Source organism: Giraffa tippelskirchi, chromosome 13, assembly GCF_054371585.1.
Source record: "Giraffa tippelskirchi isolate mGirTip1 chromosome 13, T2T-mGirTip1v1.2.pri, whole genome shotgun sequence".
In the NCBI taxonomy this organism is placed as follows: Eukaryota; Metazoa; Chordata; class Mammalia; order Artiodactyla; family Giraffidae; genus Giraffa; species Giraffa tippelskirchi.
In genome coordinates, this window is record NC_137287.1 from 102,822,268 (window position 1) to 102,843,434 (window position 21,167).

General features: G+C 38.2%; 1 protein-coding gene across 1 annotated transcript in view; it reads left to right on the forward strand.

The window, feature by feature from the left end:
- Positions 1–21,167, forward strand: part of LOC145530980 (uncharacterized) — a 94,268-nt gene that overhangs the window by 60,838 nt on the left and 12,263 nt on the right. Inside the window, exons 4-5 of the mRNA XM_081552301.1 lie at positions 11,571–11,643; positions 12,009–12,064. Coding sequence (XP_081408427.1) covers positions 11,571–11,643; positions 12,009–12,064 — 129 coding nt within the window. The remainder of the gene's footprint in view (positions 1–11,570; positions 11,644–12,008; positions 12,065–21,167) is intronic.

Here is a 21,167-nt window from a genome sequence, read left to right on the forward strand (position 1 = left end):
TTCCTATTTGGAACCAGTCTGTTGTTCCATGTCCAGTTCTCACTGTTGCTTCCTGACCTGCATACAGGTTTCTCAAGAGACAGGTCAGATGGTCTGGTATTCCCATCTCTTTCAGAATTTTCCACAGTTTATTGTGATCCACACAGTCAAAGGCTTTGGCATAGTCAATAAAGCAGAAATAGATGTTTTTCTGGAACTCTCTTGCTTTTTCGATGATCCAGCGGATATTGGCAATTTGATCTCTGGTTCCTCTGCCTTTTCTAAAACCAGCTTGAACATCTGGAAGTTCACGATTCACGTATTGCTGAAGCCTGGCTTGGAGAATTTTGAGCATTACTTTACTAGCATGTGAGATGAGTGCAATTGTGCGGTAGTTTGAGCATTCTTTGGCATTGCCTTTCTTTGGGATTGGAATGAAAACTGACCTTTTCCAGTCCTGTGGCCACTGCTGAGTTTTCCAAATTTGCTGGCATATCGAGTGCAGCACTTTCACAGCATCACCTTTGAGGATTTGAAATAGCTCAACTGGAATTCCATCACCTCCACTAGCTTTGTTCATAGTGACGCTTTCCAAGGCCCACTTGACTTCACATTCCAGGATGTCTGGTTCTAGGTGAGTGATCACACCATCGTGATTATCTGGGTCGTGAAGATCTTTTTTGTACAGTTCTTCTGTGTATTCTTGCCATCTCTTCTTAATATCTTCTGCTTCTGTTAGGTCCATACCATTTCTTGCCTTTATTGAACCCATCTTTGCATGAAATGTTCCTTTGGTATCTCTAATTTTCTTGAAGAGATCTCTAGTCTTTCCCAATCTGTTGTTTTCCTCTATTTCTTTGCACTGATCACTGAGGAAGGCTTTCTTATCTCTCCTTGCTATTCTTTGGAACTCTGCATTCAGATGAGAATATCTTTCCTTTTCTCCTTTGCTTTTTGCTACTCTTCTCTTCCCAGCTATATGTAAGGCCTCTTCAGACAGCCATTTTGCTTACTTGCATTTCTTTTCCATGGGGATTTTCTTGATCCCTGTCTCCTGTACAATGTCACAAACCTCTGTCCATAGTTCGTCAGGCACTCTGTCTATCAGGTCTAGTCCCTTAAATCTATTTGTCACTTCCACTGTGTACTCATAAGGGATTTGATCTAGGTCATACCTGAATGGCCTAGTGGTTTTCCCTACTTTCTTCAATTTAAGTCTGAATTTGGCAATAAGCAGTTCATGATCTGAGCCACAGTCTGCTCCTGGTCTTGTTTTTGCTGACTGTATAGAGCTTCTCCATCTTTGGCTGCAAAGAATATAATCAATCTGATTTCGGTGTTGACCATCTGGTGATGTCCACGTGTAGAGTCTTCTCTTGTGTTGTTGGAATAGGGTGTTTTCTATTACCAGTGCGTTCTCATGGCAAAACTCTATTAGCCTTTGCCCTGTTTCATTCTGTACTCCAAGGCCAAACTTGCCTGTTACGCCAGGCGTTTCTTGACTTCCTACTTTTGCATTCCAGTCCCCTATAATGAAAAGGACATCTTTTTTGGGTGTTAGTTCTAGGAGGTCTTGTAGGTCTTCAAAGAACTGTTCAACTTCAGCTTCTTCAGATATATTAAGAAGACTTAAATGAAGTGGCATGGGCACCCATGTCCTTTGATTGGAAGACTCAACACAGTAGACAAGTCATTTCTATCTAAGTTAAAACACAGCTTTAACTCAATTGTTATCATAATCCCAGTAAGATCTTTTGTAGATATACACAAGACTCTTCTATAATTGTTATTGAAAGGCAGAGGAGCTGGGGTAGCTATAACAATTTTTAGAGAGCAGAATAAAACATGAAGAATCACTATACTATCTCAAGACATATTATACAGCAACAGTAGTCAAGAATGTGTTGTATTGGCAGAGGAATAAGTACGTAATCCATGGAATGGAATAGAGTACCAACTACAGCTAACTAAATTTTTCACAAACCTGCCAAAGCAATTCAACGGAGGAAGGATGTGCTCAGTCACTCAGTCATGTCAGACTCTCTGCGACCCCATGGACTGCAAATTGCCAGGCTCCTCTATCCATGGAATGTGGGATTGGGTTGCCATTTCCCACTCCAGGAGCAAGGATAGTACTTCAACAAATGGTTACTGCAAAAACTGGATAGCCATAGTTTTTTAAAAATCCATTCAAACTAAACTTCACAACTTAAACAAAATATAATACAAAAGGATGGGGTCAATCACTTGGATGGAAAGGACAATAATCTACTGGATGTCATGAGCTGTCATAAGATGTTGGTTAGAAACAAGTTGGATCTTGATACAGCATTCTGCTACTTGGGTATATACACAGTACTGCATACAGAGAGAAGAGAAGTAATGGACACCATCCAGGGTTAAGGAGGACTTTTGGAGGGAACAATTTCTTCCATCAGAACTTCCACATCCCCAGGATTATGACTCATGTCCTAAGGCCTCAGTTTCCTCTTACAGTTTCTAGAACAAAGCATTATTTTGTCACGCATACTCAATGGTGCAAGTTAAGCATCTTGTGTTCTGGGTGGCATGGCCTTCTCTCCCTCTCTGGTTCATCACCCATGACAGGCCTGTAAAGCTGACCACTCAGAGTCCTAGCTGTGCAAAGTGTTCTGCACTCCTCAGGACACAGGCCTTCCTCTCTCCCAGAAGCCATGAATCTCCTGATGCTGACCTTCATGCTATGTGGGTTACTAACCCTGGTGACCAAAGGTAATGGGATGCTACAGTGGAGAGAAGACGCAACTAACATGAGTTGTTGACCCTGAGTTCCCAGGTGTCTTGAGGGGGAAAGAGGGCCCATAGGAAGAGCTTTGGGCCAAAACAGAGCAGTGGAAGTGCTTTCATGATAACAACTTCATGTCCCTACTCTCTAAGAATCTGCTGTGGTTGTTCAGTCATTAAATTGTGTTTGACGCTTTGTGACCCCCATGCACTGTAGCACGCCAGGCTGCCAGGCTCCCCTGTCCTCCACTATCTCTCAGAGTTTGCTCAAATTCATGTCCACGGAGTCGGTGATGCTGTCTAACCATCTCAACCTCTGCTGCCCCGTTCTCCTTTTGCTTTCAACCTTTCCCAGCATCAGAGTCTTTTCCAATCAATGGCTCTTCATACTGTCCAGGGGGCTCTCCAGACAAGAATACGGGAGTGGATTGCCATTTCCTTTTTCACTGGACCGTGTTTTGTTAGAAGTCTTCTCTATGACCTGTCCTGGGTGGCCCTGCACAGCATGACTCATAGGCAACTATTAGTCTGGGGTGATTTCTGAAACATTTCTCCAAAGGCAAGAATTTTCCTCAGTCTTCTGAGTAGCCCTCTATTTCTTTCTCTATAACTACCCATTGTTAACTCAACCTCACTTTGCTTCTATTTTAACAATTTCATTGCTGCACCTATTTTATAGTTGTGTCCCTTTAGTCCAACTCTTACCACCATCTAGAATTCTTTTTTGTTGTGAAAGGGCTTTCAAGGGAGGCCCTCGTTTGTTTATGTTCTGAGGCAAGGTGGACAAGTTCATCACACTGTTTGTAGAACTGGCAGAGCTGTCATGAAACAGATAACACAAATTTAGGTTAGAAGTGGGGATAAATTAAGACAGTAAAAAGATGAGTGATCAATAGGGACCTTCTGCTAACTGATCAGTAATGAATGAGCTTACTCTTTTAAATAATGCTACTTTGGAAACATATCTACTTTGGTTAAAAATAATATTTTCAATTGATTAAAAAGTTTCAAGCAATCAATTGGCTTATATAAGTTTAAGAAAGAGGTCTTTCCTACCCTAGGTTAACAGCTCTTCAGTCTTTCAGAATCTCTGAATCAATCAATGAAGTAATCTAACAAATTAGTTATGTATCCTAGCAGATCCAAGTATTTATATATCTCATGTTTTAAAAAACACAATATAAATTAATCATATGGATTCTTCTGCCATGTACTACTAGCACTATATCTCAGAGATTTCTCAGTATGAACCTACTTCATTATTTTTAATATATACACAATATATGGCTGGGGTTGTGAACGTCCTTTCTTTTTAAAAAATTTTCTGCCATCTTTTATTTATGTTTTCCTTTATCCAATGCATACTTTTTTGGAATGACAGAATAATAATAATAGAATAGAATATTCCTATTTTTGTAGTTGGAGTATAATCACTTCACAGTGTTGTGTTATTTTCTGCTATACAACAGTGTGAATCAGCTATAGATATACAGATATACCCTTTCTTCTGAGCCTCCCTCACACACTTCATTTCACCCATCACAGAGCAAAGAGTTCCTTTTATTATACAAAGTCTCCCTTTGTTATACAACAGCTGAAGTGGTTTGCTAAGTTTGGAAAACCAGTCTTTAATTATTGGAACCATTTGGCAAGGAAAATTAGTAAGCAAATGCATGTCTTTCCACTTATGGCAACACACACACACGCACACACTGAGAAGACTGTCAAACAACTGACCAAATAGGTTACATGCCTCCTCACTCTTATCACTTGTGTGTGAGAATGTCAGCTCCCCAAACACTGGTCACTCCATTTTTATCACATTCTTTCATATATTATATTTCAATGAATGAAATTGTTTCCTCATTTCTGTTTAAAGTCATCACACTTTAACTGCAAATATGTTTGGACATTCATTCCATTGTATTTCTGAATTCTTTCTTAGTAATTTTAAGAGTTTCTTATGTACTAAGAAAACGGACTAAAAATTTGGAGACATTATATCTCGTTTAGAAAAGTATTCACTTCTTTGAAATGGACATATATGTGCCTATGAGTCTATATCTTGATTCACATGGAGACAGTGAGATAAAGCATTATCATCTACACTCAATTCTGATTATAAGCTACTAGCTGAAATTTTGGAAAGTTTTGAAATAATAAAGAAGGAGCAATTTTTGCCTTATTTGCTCTCTCTGAGATTCCTGGATACCATGTGGGGAAAATGTTTATCATCCCTTTAAATTTTCTATTACATTATGAGTATTTTCTCATATATTAAATATTCTCTAAAAACTGAATTTTTTATTACTGCATAGATTTTGTGTAATGGGTGCTCTGTGTCTTTTTAAAATCCACTTTCATAATTTGACATTTATGCCCTTTTTATTTTTACTAAGTATGTTTATGTTTTATATACAAGTATATTCTTTATAACCATTCATAGACATAAACCATTCAACATAATATTCCTAGAAATACAACTTATCCCTGTCTACTTAGTGCATTGTCAATTTCTGAACATTGCAATCTTTAGACAAAAGAAAATATTGACGTTTATAATATTTTCCATTATTTGACTATGAAGAAATCAACTTCAAATCAAACTTCAAATATATATGTATATTTATTAAGTATTTTGATTTTTCTGCAAAGCCTGTGGTTCTGCTTGTTTCTCTCTTTTATTTTGAAGATGGTAGTTTTCCTTGCTGATTTGTAGATTTTCTACTTATAGGTTCTATTTTGCAACCTATTTAAAATTTTGAGTATATTTTGTGTTTTACAGTGAGACTGCATCTGAAGGTTTGTAAAGAAACTTTTTACCAAGCTAAACTGTCCATCAGTGGACTACTTTTAATAGCTATATTTAAGTTAATGCTATCTGGTTCTATATCTGTTTTTTTTTCTTACAGGAGAATTCACACATTTTGACAAGATGGCTTATTGTGCCTGAAGTAGTATCACTGTTATTCATATTTTAGATGAATGATTTTGAAATACTGGTGATGAAAGTCACAAATCCTAATGACATAATAATTCCAGGCTGAGAAGCTTTGAAATAAATGACTGCTGTAATTTTATATATATATATATAATGTTTACCAAGTTATAAGATTATTCCCAGTCATCATCATTGTATTGCTTAAGCCATATTCTTGGAAGTATCTTTGATATTCTAAGCTGTGAAATCTATATCAGGAAATCTATTACATCTACCTGCGAATTATGTCTAGAACCAACCCATCTCACCACCTCCGGTGTTACCACTCTGATTCAAGCCACTGTCTTCTCTCACCCATTACTGCTGTGGATTCCTCACAGGTCTCTGTCCTTCTGCTGTTGCCTCCTGCAAGTCTTCAGTCAAGAAAATGTAGGCTGTGATCTGCTCACATTAGAAGTCAGACTCTGTGCCTCTTCTGCTCAAATCTCTGCAGTGACCCCCTCTTCTCTCAGAACAAGGTGTAACCAGGGTCCTCACAGTGGCCCACCAGATCCTCCATGGTCTGATGCTTATGATCTCTCTCAGCTCATCTCCCACTACTCTAGTTACACTAACCTCAAGACCTTTCCTCTAACATGTCAGGCTTGCTCAACCCACAGAGTTCTGTTTATTTCCTCTGCTCAGAATGGGCTTGCCCCATACACTGGCATGGCTAATTCCTTCACCATCTTAAAGTTATTGTTTTTTGTCACCGTCTGTCAAGATCTATGCTAACTGCTATTGAAGAAACTGTCATCTATCCCTATGACACACCAAATGGGTTCTACTTCAATCTATTCTTTCTTATTTCTGAAAACCACTTATCATCCTCTCACATACAGGATACTTTGTTTTTTAATTGTCTGTTTCCCTTGCTAGAAAGTATGCCTTGTGTTTTTGTCTGCTTGGTGCACAGATATATCCCAAATGTCTAGAATAGAGACTGTACCATAGTTAGGGCTCAGACTTCTCTTGAATGAGGGGCTGTACACAAATTCCAGCTCTGGAGGGAATAGTTGAAAAAGAGTAGTGAGCAATGAAGTGAGAGGCAAGAGTGAAGAAGAATGGACAGAAGAAGATGGTTTAACAAGTTTGGGAATGGAACAGAAATGCTGAGAGGACACAGGTTTCAAGGATGGACACCCTGGAGGAAAAGACGTGGCAAAGTAATCTTTGTAGAAGTGAGGAAAGTGGAAGCAGTGTTAGACTTTGTCCAGCATGAAAGAGGTGGAATGGTTACCTCTGAAATCTACAGGAAATTTTACCAAGGGAAAAGAATTGGAGCCAGTAAAATAATTAACAAAAAATGACAAATCACTGGAGAAGTGATGTCCTGGTGGAGGAAACAGGAGCCAAATTTTCATTGTGCTCTCTTTCTCTATCTCAACCCACAAATGGTACTTTTCTTACTTTATCAAATAAAATCCAAAAAAGGTGGCTTTGAGAATTACTTGACCTTCCTCATACATCATTGTCTTCCTCCAACATACAGCTTTTGCACTAGTTGTTTCCTAGACTACACCGACGTTGGTGCTTCTTGGGCAGTTTGCTGAGAAAGATGGTCATGTAGTTGCTTGATAAATGGAACAGACTAGTTTCACTTTGGCTTCCCTAGTAGCTCAGTTGGTAAAGAATCCGCCTGCAATGCAGGAGATCCCTGTTTGATTCCTGGGTTGGGAAGACCCCCTGGAGAAGTGACAGGCTACCCACTCCAGTATTTTTGGGCTTCCCTGGTGGCTCAGCTGGTAAAGAATCCGCCTGCATATCCTCGCCCTCCAATTAATTTTGATGCTTCTTAGAAAGCCTACTGTATTGTTTGTCTAAGTTGATTGTTCTTCTTTCTTAACCGCTATTTTGCACTGACATTCTTTCTCTTCAATTTTCCTACTCCTACTCCTGTCTGTGTCTCCCTCCTCCCCCATCTTAGGACTTTATCCCACATCTCAAGGCTTTAAAAATTCAAATAGCACTTTTATTTTTACCATTGCCAACACTCATGCCAGTGAGAATTGGGAAATTTCCTGCCATATCAGTAAACAAAGGATGCCACAATCATCAGCAATTGCAGCCACCATGGATGGTGAGCCCTGATGGAACTCAGGAAGAATATCTGCCATTTAGCAGTCATCAAACTGCAATCACTCCCCATGGTGAGCACTGAGGAAACTCGAGATGTAAAAACCCAGAAGAACTGACCCCAGATAGGTGAAGTGGATATCAAAGGAATGATTTCAGTGAGTCCAGACTCATGTCTTTTCCCATACATAGAAAAACAACAACTTCCTTAACTTGAGATATCTGGTTTTCCTTTAATTCACAATAATCTTTTGATGTTCTGACTAGCTGCCCTTTGCTGGAAAACTTCTATAAAACCAGCCAGCCTGCCTTGCCTTCCTGGAGCAATTTCCTTGGGGTTACTTGAGATGCTGCTTCCTGGGCTTAAGTCCTGAAACTTTCTACCACATAAAACATAACTCAACTTTTATGTGTTGTATATTTTTAAAGTTAATGTCCAGTATGGCTTTGCATCCATCTTCTCTTTTCTTCTTGACATAGCTGAGGTAGTGTGCCTTCTCCAGGTCAGTCAAGTATTGTATATGGTCTTGATCTTTGTCACCTAATCAAGGACTATACCCTTCATTTTTTCCTCATTTCTCTCTTCTACTTTAATCTCCCCCTTTCTACTTCTTTTTTTCTTAATATTTACAGATGTGTTCTGTTATTTCCAGTCTTCAAAACAAACCTGAAAAACCCTCTCTTGACTTCATATTGACCTCCAAGTACTTATCTATTTCTCTGTTCTTTCTAAGAAGTTAAACTTTCTAAGAATTTGGTCTCCAGGTGCTACTTTTACTTCTCTCATTCACATGTCAATCACTTTACTTGTTTCTCCGTTTCCTGCTGTTACCAAAAGAGTGTGTGTGGTGTCCAGCTGCTCACCACTCAAAAGCCAGGTTGGTGGAAAGGAAAGTTTGCTTTATTTCAGGTTCCAGCAACTGGAGGGGAGGGTGGCAGACATCTGTCCAAAAGCTGACTCCCCCCTGCACAAGCAAGGTGGGCACGAGCTTTTATAGACAGAAATAGGGGATGGCTACATGCAGAAACAACACTGTCATCTCTAACAGTCATCTTCAAACTGGTCATCAGTGGTCTGGCCAGCATCATCATGGTTGTTTTAGGTACAGTTACAGTTAATCTTCAGTTCCAGGGTCCATTTTTTCCCATTTCTTTGGGACCAGTTCTAGGAATTGTGGCAGCTCCCATCATGGGTACAGTCATCATGTCATTAACTTCTCCACCTGGTGTTTTATTATATATAAGACGGCTCACAGGATATGGCCTAGAATATTATCTTTTAGCCCTTGAGAAAGAACTAAAGGTCCTTGACTATGCTTAATGATTACATTATTATTATTTCGTCTCCTTTGGCTGTTTTCCTTTGTTTCTGCATTTCTCACTTCTCTGATTAAACTTATTCTTTGACTAAAGTTTTCCACAGACAAAAGGCGGGCAGAGGACATGGTGGTGGTGGGGGGCAAGGACTGTAGTGTCCTGCTCCATCTCACTACCACTCTGAAGATTACCGGTGATGCTCATTGTGGGTCCAGGAAGGGGAACACATGTAAACCCATGGCTGATTCATGTCAATGTATGGCAAAAACTATTACAATATTGTAAAGTAATTAGCCCCCAGCTAAAATAAATAAATTTATAAAAAAAGAAAAAAAAATAAATACAATAGAGACATCTGACTTACCTTGCTCAACCTCACAGCAGCATTTGCCTACAAATGTTCATGTGTTCTTTTAGGAAACATTTTCCTCACTTGCATAATCTAGTCATACTTGATACAACTTTTCTTGTGTCCCTGTGGCATTTGCCATTTTCATGCACACCAGGCTGATTTCACCAGCAGTATCTCAAAGCATGGTTGATTGCTTGCAAATCAGCCCTATAGTGGGCATTCCAGAAATGTCATGGAATTATCAGCTCACTCTTGGATTATATTAACTACTGGCTGGCAGAATGGTGGGAAGAAATATTCCAGCTCCTCTGACCCTCAAGAATAATAGTTTTGCCCTAGCCATACATTTGTTGCCAGAGTTCCATGTAGGATTAAGCTCTAGTCAACCACAGTGGTAATTAATTGTATAACTCACCTTTCTTTTTTTTGCTGTTTTAATTCCTTAACTTCTCCATTTCCAAACTGATTTTAGGAATGGAGTCGGGGGTGGGGGTGGGGAGGTGTACTGAATGCCTCTTAATTAATTATTATACATCACTCACAATTTTTCCCAAGGTCTTGTTTTGGGGAAGCTAATCTAATTCTCTAGGGCCTCATTCTCCTGTTTTGCTCCAATTTATCTGGCTGTTCCTTCTGAATATTTTCCTCTTAGCTGAGCTTTCAGTATTGACACAAATCATAATTTAATCATGGTCCCTTTTATGTCATATTATTCCAACACGCACTACACTTAATCTATAACTATAGCTTTACATACTACCATAAGCAATGATTCCAAAATTTACAACTGAAGTATAAACTTCTCTACTGAGTTGCTACAGTTATATCCCACTGCCCTTTGTACCTCTGAGCTATATTGTGTTGTTGTTATTGTTTAGTCGCTGTTTGTCCAGCTTGTTTGCAAACCCATGGACTGTAGCCTGCCAGGCTCCTCTGTCTATGGGATTTCCCAGGCAAGAATACTGAAGTGGGTTGCCATTTCCTTCTCCAGAGAATCTTCCCAACCCAGGGATCAAACTCATGTCTCTTGCATTGGCAGACAGACTCTTTACCACTGAGCCACCAGAGAAAGCCTGTACTGTGTTAAATGCCCCAAAACAAATACTTGTAACCACTTTTTCTCCTCCCTCCAGATCATATTCTTTCCTCAGTTTACTATTCTATGAATGGCAAGCAACATGAATCTCCCTTATATCTACTCAGAAATGTAGTAATGTACTTGGATTTCTCCATCTTCCAATTACCTTTTTATTCAAAGAATCAGTGTCTGAAATCTGTCCTCTTCATTCCACAGTTCTCATAGCCTCAGTTCCAGCTGCCATCAAGTTTTATCTGTCTGAACACGTTTCCCAAATTCTATTCTTCCTTTTCTCTTAACTAATTTCTGTGTGTTATCCTGGCTAACCATCTAAAATTTAAAGTAAATTAGAACATATGATGGTTTGAAATAAATGAAAATGCTTCAAAATGGCCTATAGGTACTAGATGATGGCATTGCTACTTCAAGTTCATTTCGTCTCCTCTGCTCCTTGCACATTATATTTCAGACTCTCAATACCTTAAAGACACTATGCTGTTTCTTAATACTGAGGCTGAGCATTTGCTGGTCCTTTTGGAGAAGGAAATGGCAGCCTACTCTGTTATTCTTGCCTGGAAAATCTCATGGACAGAGGAATCTAGGGTCACAAAGAGTCGGACATGACTGAAGTGACTTAGCATGCATTCTGAAATACTCTTTGCCTCCTGTGTATCCTGTTGCCTCCTTTCATCTTTCTTGCCTTCTGTGGCTTAAATATCAGCTTTACATATGTGTCCTCTGTCTTATTTTCTTTCCCCTCCTCTTATTTCCTTCTCCAGACTCTCTCCTGCCTCCTCCCCCTCCTTCACTCTGTCCCTCTTCCCACCCACAGCAATTTCCTTAATGGCACATGTCACAGTTTTTACTATAAAGTTTTAGCTTTCTTCTTTGTCTCTCCAAATGGCTTATAGTATTTTTATCATATTATTTTAGATGGCCATAGTAGTGGTTGTCAAATTTTGGAATTGCTGTTTGTAATCTTTTGCTAGAATTTAAAAATTGACTGCTTGGTTTTTTCCCTGCAGCTGGCTGGTTTGTTGAAAGATGCTGGAAGAATGATATAGGACACTGCAGAAAACGATGTTTACTTCTTGAAAGGTACAAATTACTTTGTATGAACAAGCAATCATGCTGCATTCCCCTAAGAAGTGATGATCTGTACACTCAATGGCCAATCCATCCTACCTTCCCCAAAGATATAAATGTTGAATATATTACTCGTGATGATTTTCCTTTTTCCCCAGAATCTGGGTTTACTGATGAGGTAACAGTTAAAACAACTATGACTCAACAAAGCAAAGTAACTGGGGCCACTGCTTTCCAGAGAGATTCTTCCTTGATTTTGACACCTACTCCTGAGAGCACTAAGGATACAACGTTTTCTGATGAGCCTGAGACAGCAGATCTATATAAGTTTGGGGACTAATATCCAGGGAGCCAATTCTACTGATGTTATTTTACAGGGGACAGTTCTATCAGGGATTGGATGCCATAGAGATGGACTTATGCAACTGCCAAGGCAAGAATGAAGAGTTACCTTATAATTAGAAATATATAACAATAAGTGTATAGAAGATATAGGAATCCTTCATATTGGGCTTAAATTCTTTTTCTGTTTTCCTCTGATATACTAATGTATATGTGCTAATATTTGGTTTCAAGTGATGTTTGTGTGTCTGTATATTTTTCCACAATGAATAAATAAATAAAACAAATGTCACAGTTTTGAGCTGCCTCAATAGTTGAGACAGAAAATTTGATTTTATTAATGCCTGAAACCCTACTATCATATGTGAAGAACCTATGCAGTCACATAAAAATTTCCAGACAAGTTCTCCCTTCCCTGCCCCTGCCAACATTTTTTGTAAGTGTTGACTTTAAACCCCTGTTTGTACCATGAGGTCAAATTTTGTTTAATACTTCAACCAGAAACAAATCCAGTTATAGTTAAAAACTACCGCATCCACCACAAACACTTATTTAACTAGACAGAGGTGCAAGTCAGACTTGCCTTGAGAGCATATCCTATTAAGAACTACATCATGAATTCTACTTATCTTCTCAATGCTCTTTCCACTCAAATGTCTACTCAAAACCTCCAACTGTGGTTGTCTCATTGTGTGCCTGTTCAGATGTCCACTTTGTCCATGAATACTCATCATGTGTAGGGTGCCTATGCTTCATCTGCCTCTGTCATGCACATGCTGTTTGTACAGAAGCTGGTGGTTCTGCAACTTTACTCTCTGATATCACCAAGAAGCAGCTATTCACTCCAAGTTGATTAATTATTCATGTGCTGAGCTATGGTTGGGGTGTTATTGAGAGCCGCAGAGTCAGATGCCTAAAGGTCTCAGAATCGAGAAGGTTTACTCTCTAATTCTTTTTATTTTGTCTAGGTCAAGTTGCCAGGGGTCTTAGTGATAGAAGAGATATTAAGTAGACCTCATATTCCAATAGCTCTTGGGCCTCCTGTTAGGCTGACAAATATCCTACTTTGCCTGGGACTGAGGGTCTTCCCAGAACATGGGAGTTAGAGTACCGAGACCAAGAAAGTCCTTAGCAAGCCTGGGCAAGTGGATCACCTTCTTTCTAGTGTACCTTGGTCCAAGTTGCTCTTCTCCATTGTTTTTGTATGGCAAACACCTCATCACACAGGTCACATGCCAACTTCACAGAGGCATTCTTTCACCATAAAGACATCCTGAGGCCACCACTCTGCCTCAGCCTATTCTTCTTCTATACCTTTCCCTTAAATGTCACCTCCTTAGAAATAATCCATAAGACCACTCCTCACTCTATTTTGCATCATTTTCTTCCTATCGCTTAAACTCTTTGAAATATTTTGTAGATTTCTTTGCTGTCCTTTTGCATCATTTCATTAGTTATGTACCTACAGCTCGTCATCTTCACTCTAATGTACGGAGTCCTTACACCGTGCTCTGGTTCCTGACTGTGTCCCAAGGTGGTAGACCAGTGCCTTGTGAGTGGTGGATGCTCAGTAAAACTTTGAGCTCTTGCTCTTCATGTAATCATCTCAACAAATATGAGAAGGTCGGACAATACAAAGTAATAAACATCAAGCTGGAACACTGGATACAATGTTTTTTCCAACATATGCATGTTGATAATTCAAGGGAACTCATTTTTTGACCCTTGGTTTTTTAATGTGTTGTGATATTCAAACCATTCCTAACATGTTCTTTTCTATCTCCACATTCTAAATTTCTCTTCTCTCACTCTTGAATGAAGACTTACCCCTCTCCCCTTTTTTTCTGACAATCGTGGATTGCTCATCTTGGAAAAACCTGCAGGTATCAAATCAGTGGATAATTGAAAGATTGGTACTGGTGTTCAGAAAGTAAGTAATCACAGACTTTGGACAATAAATCCTTTGGGAAAATCAAGTGACTTTCAATTCTTGTTTCCCAAAGCAGGGACAGCAGAGCAAATCAGCTGGTGTTTGATAGATCTTTGTATATAAACTTTAGTGATAGCTTACGATGGGATTTTTGGCATACAATTTGTAAGAACTTAAAAGAACTGCATTTCTCTCTCTTTGTGTGTATCTATCATTTATATATCTGACACCTAATCTTTCAACCTTCATATTTACTTTTGATTGGATAAGGTCTCTTGGTAATTCCATTTTTAAAAATAAAAATTGGGAAGACAGTTGATACTGACCTTCATCTCATTAGTAAAAGTAATATTCATCTATGTATATATAAACCAATATAGAGAAAGCACTATCTATTTACTAAGAGGATGCTTTTATAGTAAAACAAAAAAGTTTTCTTCTTCAATAATAGTTTTTCACATTTTATAATACATTTATGTGGTTCTAATCGGTTTTGTTCCACATATTACAATAATGATTCAATCCTGAAATGTTAAATATTTATAGCTTTATATTTACACAGATTTCACAATAAAAATTATATATTCATGTTTTGTTGCAGAGAAATATGATAGAATTATCAATATAGACTTTCAAAAATAAAAATTTATTACATTAAGGCCTAATTTTATGGGTATGGTAGAATAAAAATAAGCTACTGGAATTAGTTTAAAGAGGAAAAGTGATGTAATATTTCTATTAGGTTGATACAAATTTAACGGTGGTTTCAGACATTGAATTTTAAATCATTATAACTAGGCTCAAACACATCTTTATTCATCAAAATAGGAACCATTCCCATCACTTCATGGCAAATAGATGGAGAAACAGTGGCAACAGTGGCTGACTTTATTTTTCTGGGCTCCAATATCACTGTAGATGGTGATTGCAGCCATGAAATTAAAAGACGCTTACTCCTTGGAAGGAAAGTTATGACCAACCTAAACAGCATATTAAAAAGCAGAGGCATTACTTTGCCAACAAAGGTCTGTCTAGTCAAGGCTATGGTTTTTCCAGTGGTCATGTATGGATGTGAGAGTTGGACTATAAAGAAAGCTGAGTGCAGAAGAATTGATGCTTTTGAATTGTGGTATTGGAGAACACTCTTGAGAGTCCCTTGGACTGCAAGAAGATCCAACCAGTCCATCCTAAAGGAGATCAGTCCTGGGTGTTCATTGGTAAGACTGATGTTGAAGCTGGAACTCCAATACTTTGGCCACCTGATGCGAAGGGTTGACTCATTGGAAAAGACCCTGATGCTGGGAAGGATTGAGGGCAGGAGGAGAAGGGGACGACAGAGGATGAGATGGCTGGATGGCATCACTGACTCGATGGACATGGGTTTGGGTGGACTCTGGGAGTTGGTGATGGACAGGGAGGCCTGGTGTGCTGCAGTTATGGGGTCGCAAAGAGTCGGACACGACTCAGTGACTGAACTGAACTGAACTGAACAATCAACATAATTTTGACAATGAGAAATAAGTTTGTTTAATCCTGTAGCATAAAAATCCATGCTTCTGGATTCAACGAACTCTTGAAAAGCATTTTCTGCATCCTGTTGGTTGTGGAAGCATTTTCCCTGCAAAAAGTTGTCAAGATGCTTGAAGAAGTGGTAGTTGGTTGGCGATAGGTCAGGTGAATATGTTGATGAGGCAAAACTTCATAGCCTAGTTTATTCAACTTTTGAAGCATTGGTCGTGTGACATGCTGTTGGGCATTATGGCAGAGAAACATTGGGCCCTCCAGTTGACCAATGCTGGCTGCAGGCGTTGCAGTTTTTGGTTTGGCTCATCAATTTGCCAAGCATACTTCTCAGATGTAATGGTTTCACTGGGATTTATACAGCTGTAGTGGATCAGGCTGGCAGCAGATCACCAAACAGTGACCATGACCTCTTCTTGGTGCAAGTTTGGCTTTGGGAAGTGCTTTGGAGCTTCTTCTCAGTCCAACCACTGAACTAATTGTATAAAATCCACTTTTCATCACTCCTCACAATCTGATCAAGAAATGATTCATTGTTGTTGTGTAGAATAAGAGAAGATGACCCTTTAAAATGACAATTTTTTTGATTTGCGGTCATCTCATGAGACACCCACTTATTGAGCTTTTTCACCTTTCCAATTTGCTTCAAATGCCAAACAACTGTAGAATGATCAACGTCGAGTTCTTGGGAAACTTCTTGTGTAATTGTAAGAGGATCAGCTTTGATGATGCTCTCAATTGGTCGTTGTCAACTTCCAATGACTGGCCACTACACCCCTCATCAAGACTCTTGTCTCCTTTGCAACACTTCTTGAACCACCACTGCACTATATGTTCATTAGAAGTTCCTGGACCAAATGCACTGTTGATGTTGCAAGTGGTCTCCACTGCTTTATGACCCATTTTGAACTTGAATAAGAAAATTTCTAGAATTTGTTTTTGTCTAAACTCATTTCCATAGTCTAAAATACATATAAAATAAGCATCTAGTAATAATTCATTAGCAAAAAGCATAAAGCAAGGAATGTGCATTAAGATGATGTAAAAGACAACCACATTTATTTAAAAAGGTACTACATTATCAATTGGCAAAGTTCAACAATGCAAAACTGAAATTACTTTGTACCCACTGAATGATTGTTAAGGAAGTGATTCTTTGCATATTCATTAAATGGATTATTGTCAATAACAAATTCTATGCATTCATACTAAATTGAAATTTTTTATATGTCAATTTTTATAGCACACCAGTAATCATAGCATCTTACTATATAAGTTTACAATGAAATTGTCTCAATTTAAAGTTGTGTTAGAAAAAACACATGTTCAAAATTTTTAAAAATTCAAGAAAGTTAGTCTTCCAACACTACCTAATGCAGGCTGATGGTGGTTCTTCCACTACTTTGATCATTATGTCTTTCTAAAACTCCTTTATATTCCTTTTCCTTTAATATAGATGTACGCTATCATGCAGCACGCTAGATTTTGCTTTCTTTTTATCATTGCTGCTCAGGGTCCCCTGTAGCTTAATGGTCCATAAATTCTCTAAATGAGAATTGACCCCCAAATTGCTGCTAACTTCTCATAAAATGTTAGAAAGATAGTATTTGCATTTGCCTCATTTTTGCACAGGTTCCAGCTCCAGTCTGAAATACCCCATCTCTTGAGTTATGCTTGTTAGATATATGATTTGATGTGTTAGACATTTTATATTTATGTATATCCTCCATTCTCTAGGTACCTTTTTCACTTTATTGATGGTATCTTTTAAAGTATAAGTTTTAAATTTTGATGAACTTTCTTTTTTGCCGCTTTTGCTTTCGGTGTCATATCTAAAAAAATCATCTCGATTCAAGATCTTGAAGCTTTACTCTTATGTTTTCATCTTAAGAGATTTTAATTTTAACTCTAACACTTATCTCTTTGATCCATTTTAATTTAATTTTGCATGATCTAACATAGGAGTCTAAATTTTGTCTTTTTCATGTGGTCCTCCAATTTTCTCAGTTCTATTTGTTAAAAAGATGACTGTTTCTTCATTGAATTGTCTTGAAACCCTTATAGAAAGCCAATTGACATAAGCATTAAGATTCAATTCTAGACTCTCAATTCTATTCCATTGTTACATATGTCTAGCTGCTTTGGATGATCCCTATAACCTGTCAGGTTTGATGATTTACCAGAAGGACCTGGATAAGCTCATGTGTACAATGTATTACATTTAAAGAATAAAGACTGAAATCAGCAAAAGAAAAAGATGAATGAGTCTAGAAAAAACCAGATATAAGATTCCTAGTACAGTCATATGGATGCAGCTTAATTCTCTCAGCCATAATGTGTGATAACATGTGCACAGTGCTGCCAGCAAAGGAAGCTCACTGGAACCTTGGTGTCCAGGTTTTTATTGCAAATCAATCACGTAAGCATCGAGCACTCACATGAATGAAATTAGCTTTGTAATCTTCAAGCTCTGCTTCTAGACTTCTGATACACATTAGCCTAAAAGCCTAGAAACCAGGTATTCATCATGTATCATATGCTCAGCATAAGATACCTGACAAGGCCCAAGTCTCAAGTATGCCAAGACCACTTTCTCAGGCAGGATATTTTAAGGGTTCAGAGGTTATTTACCACATGCTTGTCATGGACCAATTCTGATGACTTTTACAATGGGTAGATTTGGGCAACCACAAGTCATAGAAACAGAGAGTAGAGAGTGGTTACCAGGGTTTGTGTGGAGGAGGGAATGAGGAAATGTTGGCCAGTGGCACAAAATTTCAGTTATGCAAGATGAATAAGTGCTGAAGATCTATTATACAACAGTGTTTCTATAGAAAACAGCGTTGTGTCATATACTTCACATTTGCGAGAAAGAGATCTTGTTATCACCACAAAAAACAAAAAATTAACTGTATGAGGCAATGAATAAAAAAAAGAAAAGGATTAGGAGAAAAACTACAGACTGAAAGATTATTTGCAAAGAAGTATCCAACAAAACCTCCTATACAGAGTTTATAGCAGTTAGAAGATGGAGGAAGGGAAAGACATCTCACCAAAGATGATTTGTGGAGGGCAAATAAGTACACAAAAAGATGTTTGACATCACTAGCAATTAGGAAAATGCAATTTTAGATCAGGATGAGGTAGTACTACATATCTGCTAGATCAGCTAGAATTAAAAACCATGACAGTACCACATGCAGATGAGGGAGACTGAATCCCTCACACCTTGCTGGTAAGAATTTGTAATAACCAAAATTTAGAAACAACCAAAATATTCTATAATATGTAAATGGTGAAATAAACTGCAGTATGTCCACACTATAGAATACTATTCAGCAATAAAAGGTACAAACTATTGCTATATGCAGTGACCTCAAAAGTCATATACTGTATGATTCAACTTACAGAACATTCTCAAAAACAGCCAAATTAGAAAGATGGAGAGCAAATTGTTTATTGCCAGGGGTTAGGGATGCTAAGGAAGTATGGGGTGGAGTGTTGCTATAAAGGGGCAGCACAAGGAATATTTTTGTGTTGATTGAATAATTTTGTATACTGATTGCTTACCCTAATCAACACGCGATAAAATGAAGTTGAAATATACATGTATATTATAGCCGTGTCAGTTTCCTTGTTTTGATATTGTATGATAGTTATTCAAAATGTTACATTTGGAGAAACTGGATTTCTCCAGTTTGAAGTATATGATACAATGCTGTTAACTATAGAAACACTGTTGTACAGTAGATCTTCAGTACTTAGTCATCTTGCAAAACTAAAGTTTTGTGCCACTGGCCGACATTTCCTGATTTCCATCTCCACGCAGACCCTGGTAACCACACTCTGCTCTGTTTTTGTGAGTAACCACTATCTACTCTCTATTTCTATGACTTGTAGTTGCCCAAATCTACCCATTGTAAAGTCATCAGAATTGGTCTATGACAAGCATGTGGTAAATAACCTCTGAACACTTAAAATACCCTGCCCAAGAAAGTGTCTTTGCAGAAATACAGGATTTCTTTACTGTCTTTGCAACTTCCTGTCAATCTATAGCAATTTCAAAATAGAAATTTAATAAAATAAATAAATAAAAGCATAAAGCCTGAAGATTTATGTATTTGGTGAGACAATATTCTCTGTTGTAAAGAGCTGTGGATTTAGAGTCAGGTAAACTCAAGTCCCATTCCTGACTCCATGGAGCTTACCAGCTGTGTGGCCTTCAGAAAGTCGACTGACCTCTTTAGGCTTTGGTTGTCTCCTCCAATGAATGTTCTTTATCTATTTTGTAGCCCAAACTTTAGCTGTCTATATGTTATCTTACAATTTTTTTTGCCTTATTGTCTATAGGCTGTAGAATTATTTACTTCATATTTTTGTAGAAACCAACAGACCATTTTCTTAAATCTATATTTGATCACATACTAAGTAATGTTATCTGTAAAATTACTAGGTCAAGGTCTAGTGATTGTTTTTCTAAAGTGAATATTAAAATTAAAATTATGTAAAACACATACTGCCAGTACATGGGCAGTGACACATTCCAGAAAACGCTTATTAGCCAAAATACACTACCCGGAGAAATTAAAAGACATTTTCATCATTTTCCTGGAGAAAAGTGAAAGTGAAGTTGTTCAGTCATGTCCGACTCTTTGGGACCCCATGGACTGTAGCCTGCCAGGCTCCTCTGTCCAGTGATTTCTTTTAGGCAAAGAGACAAGAACAAACTTTCAGATTTGAATGACCTCTTAAAATGTAAGTCACAATTCCCTATCACATATCAAATAAATGACAAGGTCTTTAACAGATTCCTGTATGATCTGACACTATTCCTCTGCCTGCCTTTATCAACTAGCTTCTTTTTGTTTATTTCCTCACTCACTCTTGTACTCCAGGCACACTTGACTTTTTGCTCTTCTTAAAACACACAGTACCTTCCTTCCTTAGAGTTTTTGCTCTTGATGTTCTCTCTGCCTGGAAGATTCTAGATGTTCATGTGGCTCACTTCCCCAGTGTAGGTAGTTTTCCACTCTATGTCTCTTCCTCTGAGAGCCCTCCCCTGGATAACCTGTTGAAAGCAGACACACACACACTGTATATCATATCATTCTCTATCCCTAATTCTGCTTTGTTTTTCTTTATAGTACTCGTCACCATCTTGCATTATATGTTTGTTGTCTCTCTGCCTAAACAGAGTGGCAGAACATTGCTCTCTTCTCCTCTTAGACACTGTGCCTAGTAAACAGATCCATATTCAGCTGATCAATATACCAGTCCTCCCTACAGAATCTTCGAGAAGAGATCATGCTGACTCAGTTTGAAGCATTTGGACACTAGCAGCCCCCAATTCTCCCAGACTGTCCAACTGTTTCTAGATGGTTTCAATCATCGGAGATGTTTCCAGTTAGTTTAAACCTGCTCCCCCGCAATTTCCTCCCAAGACTTTGAGTTCTGCCCTCTAGGCTTGCACAGGACATGCCTTTTCAGAAGATAACAGCTATAACTCTCTTCAACCCATTATTGCTTTTCAGATTGAACAGATATCTTCTTCCTTTGTTACTTAGGCATTGATCCTCTGGGATATAGGAAGAACATATGGGATTCTTATTAGGGATTCTGTGAGGATTCTAACAGGTCATGGATATAAAGTTCTTTTCATAGTCGTAGACAGTGAGAGTTTGGTGGATGGCTTCTTGCTCACTGCTTTCCTGGACAACATGCCATCTGGATATAAAGGGGAAAA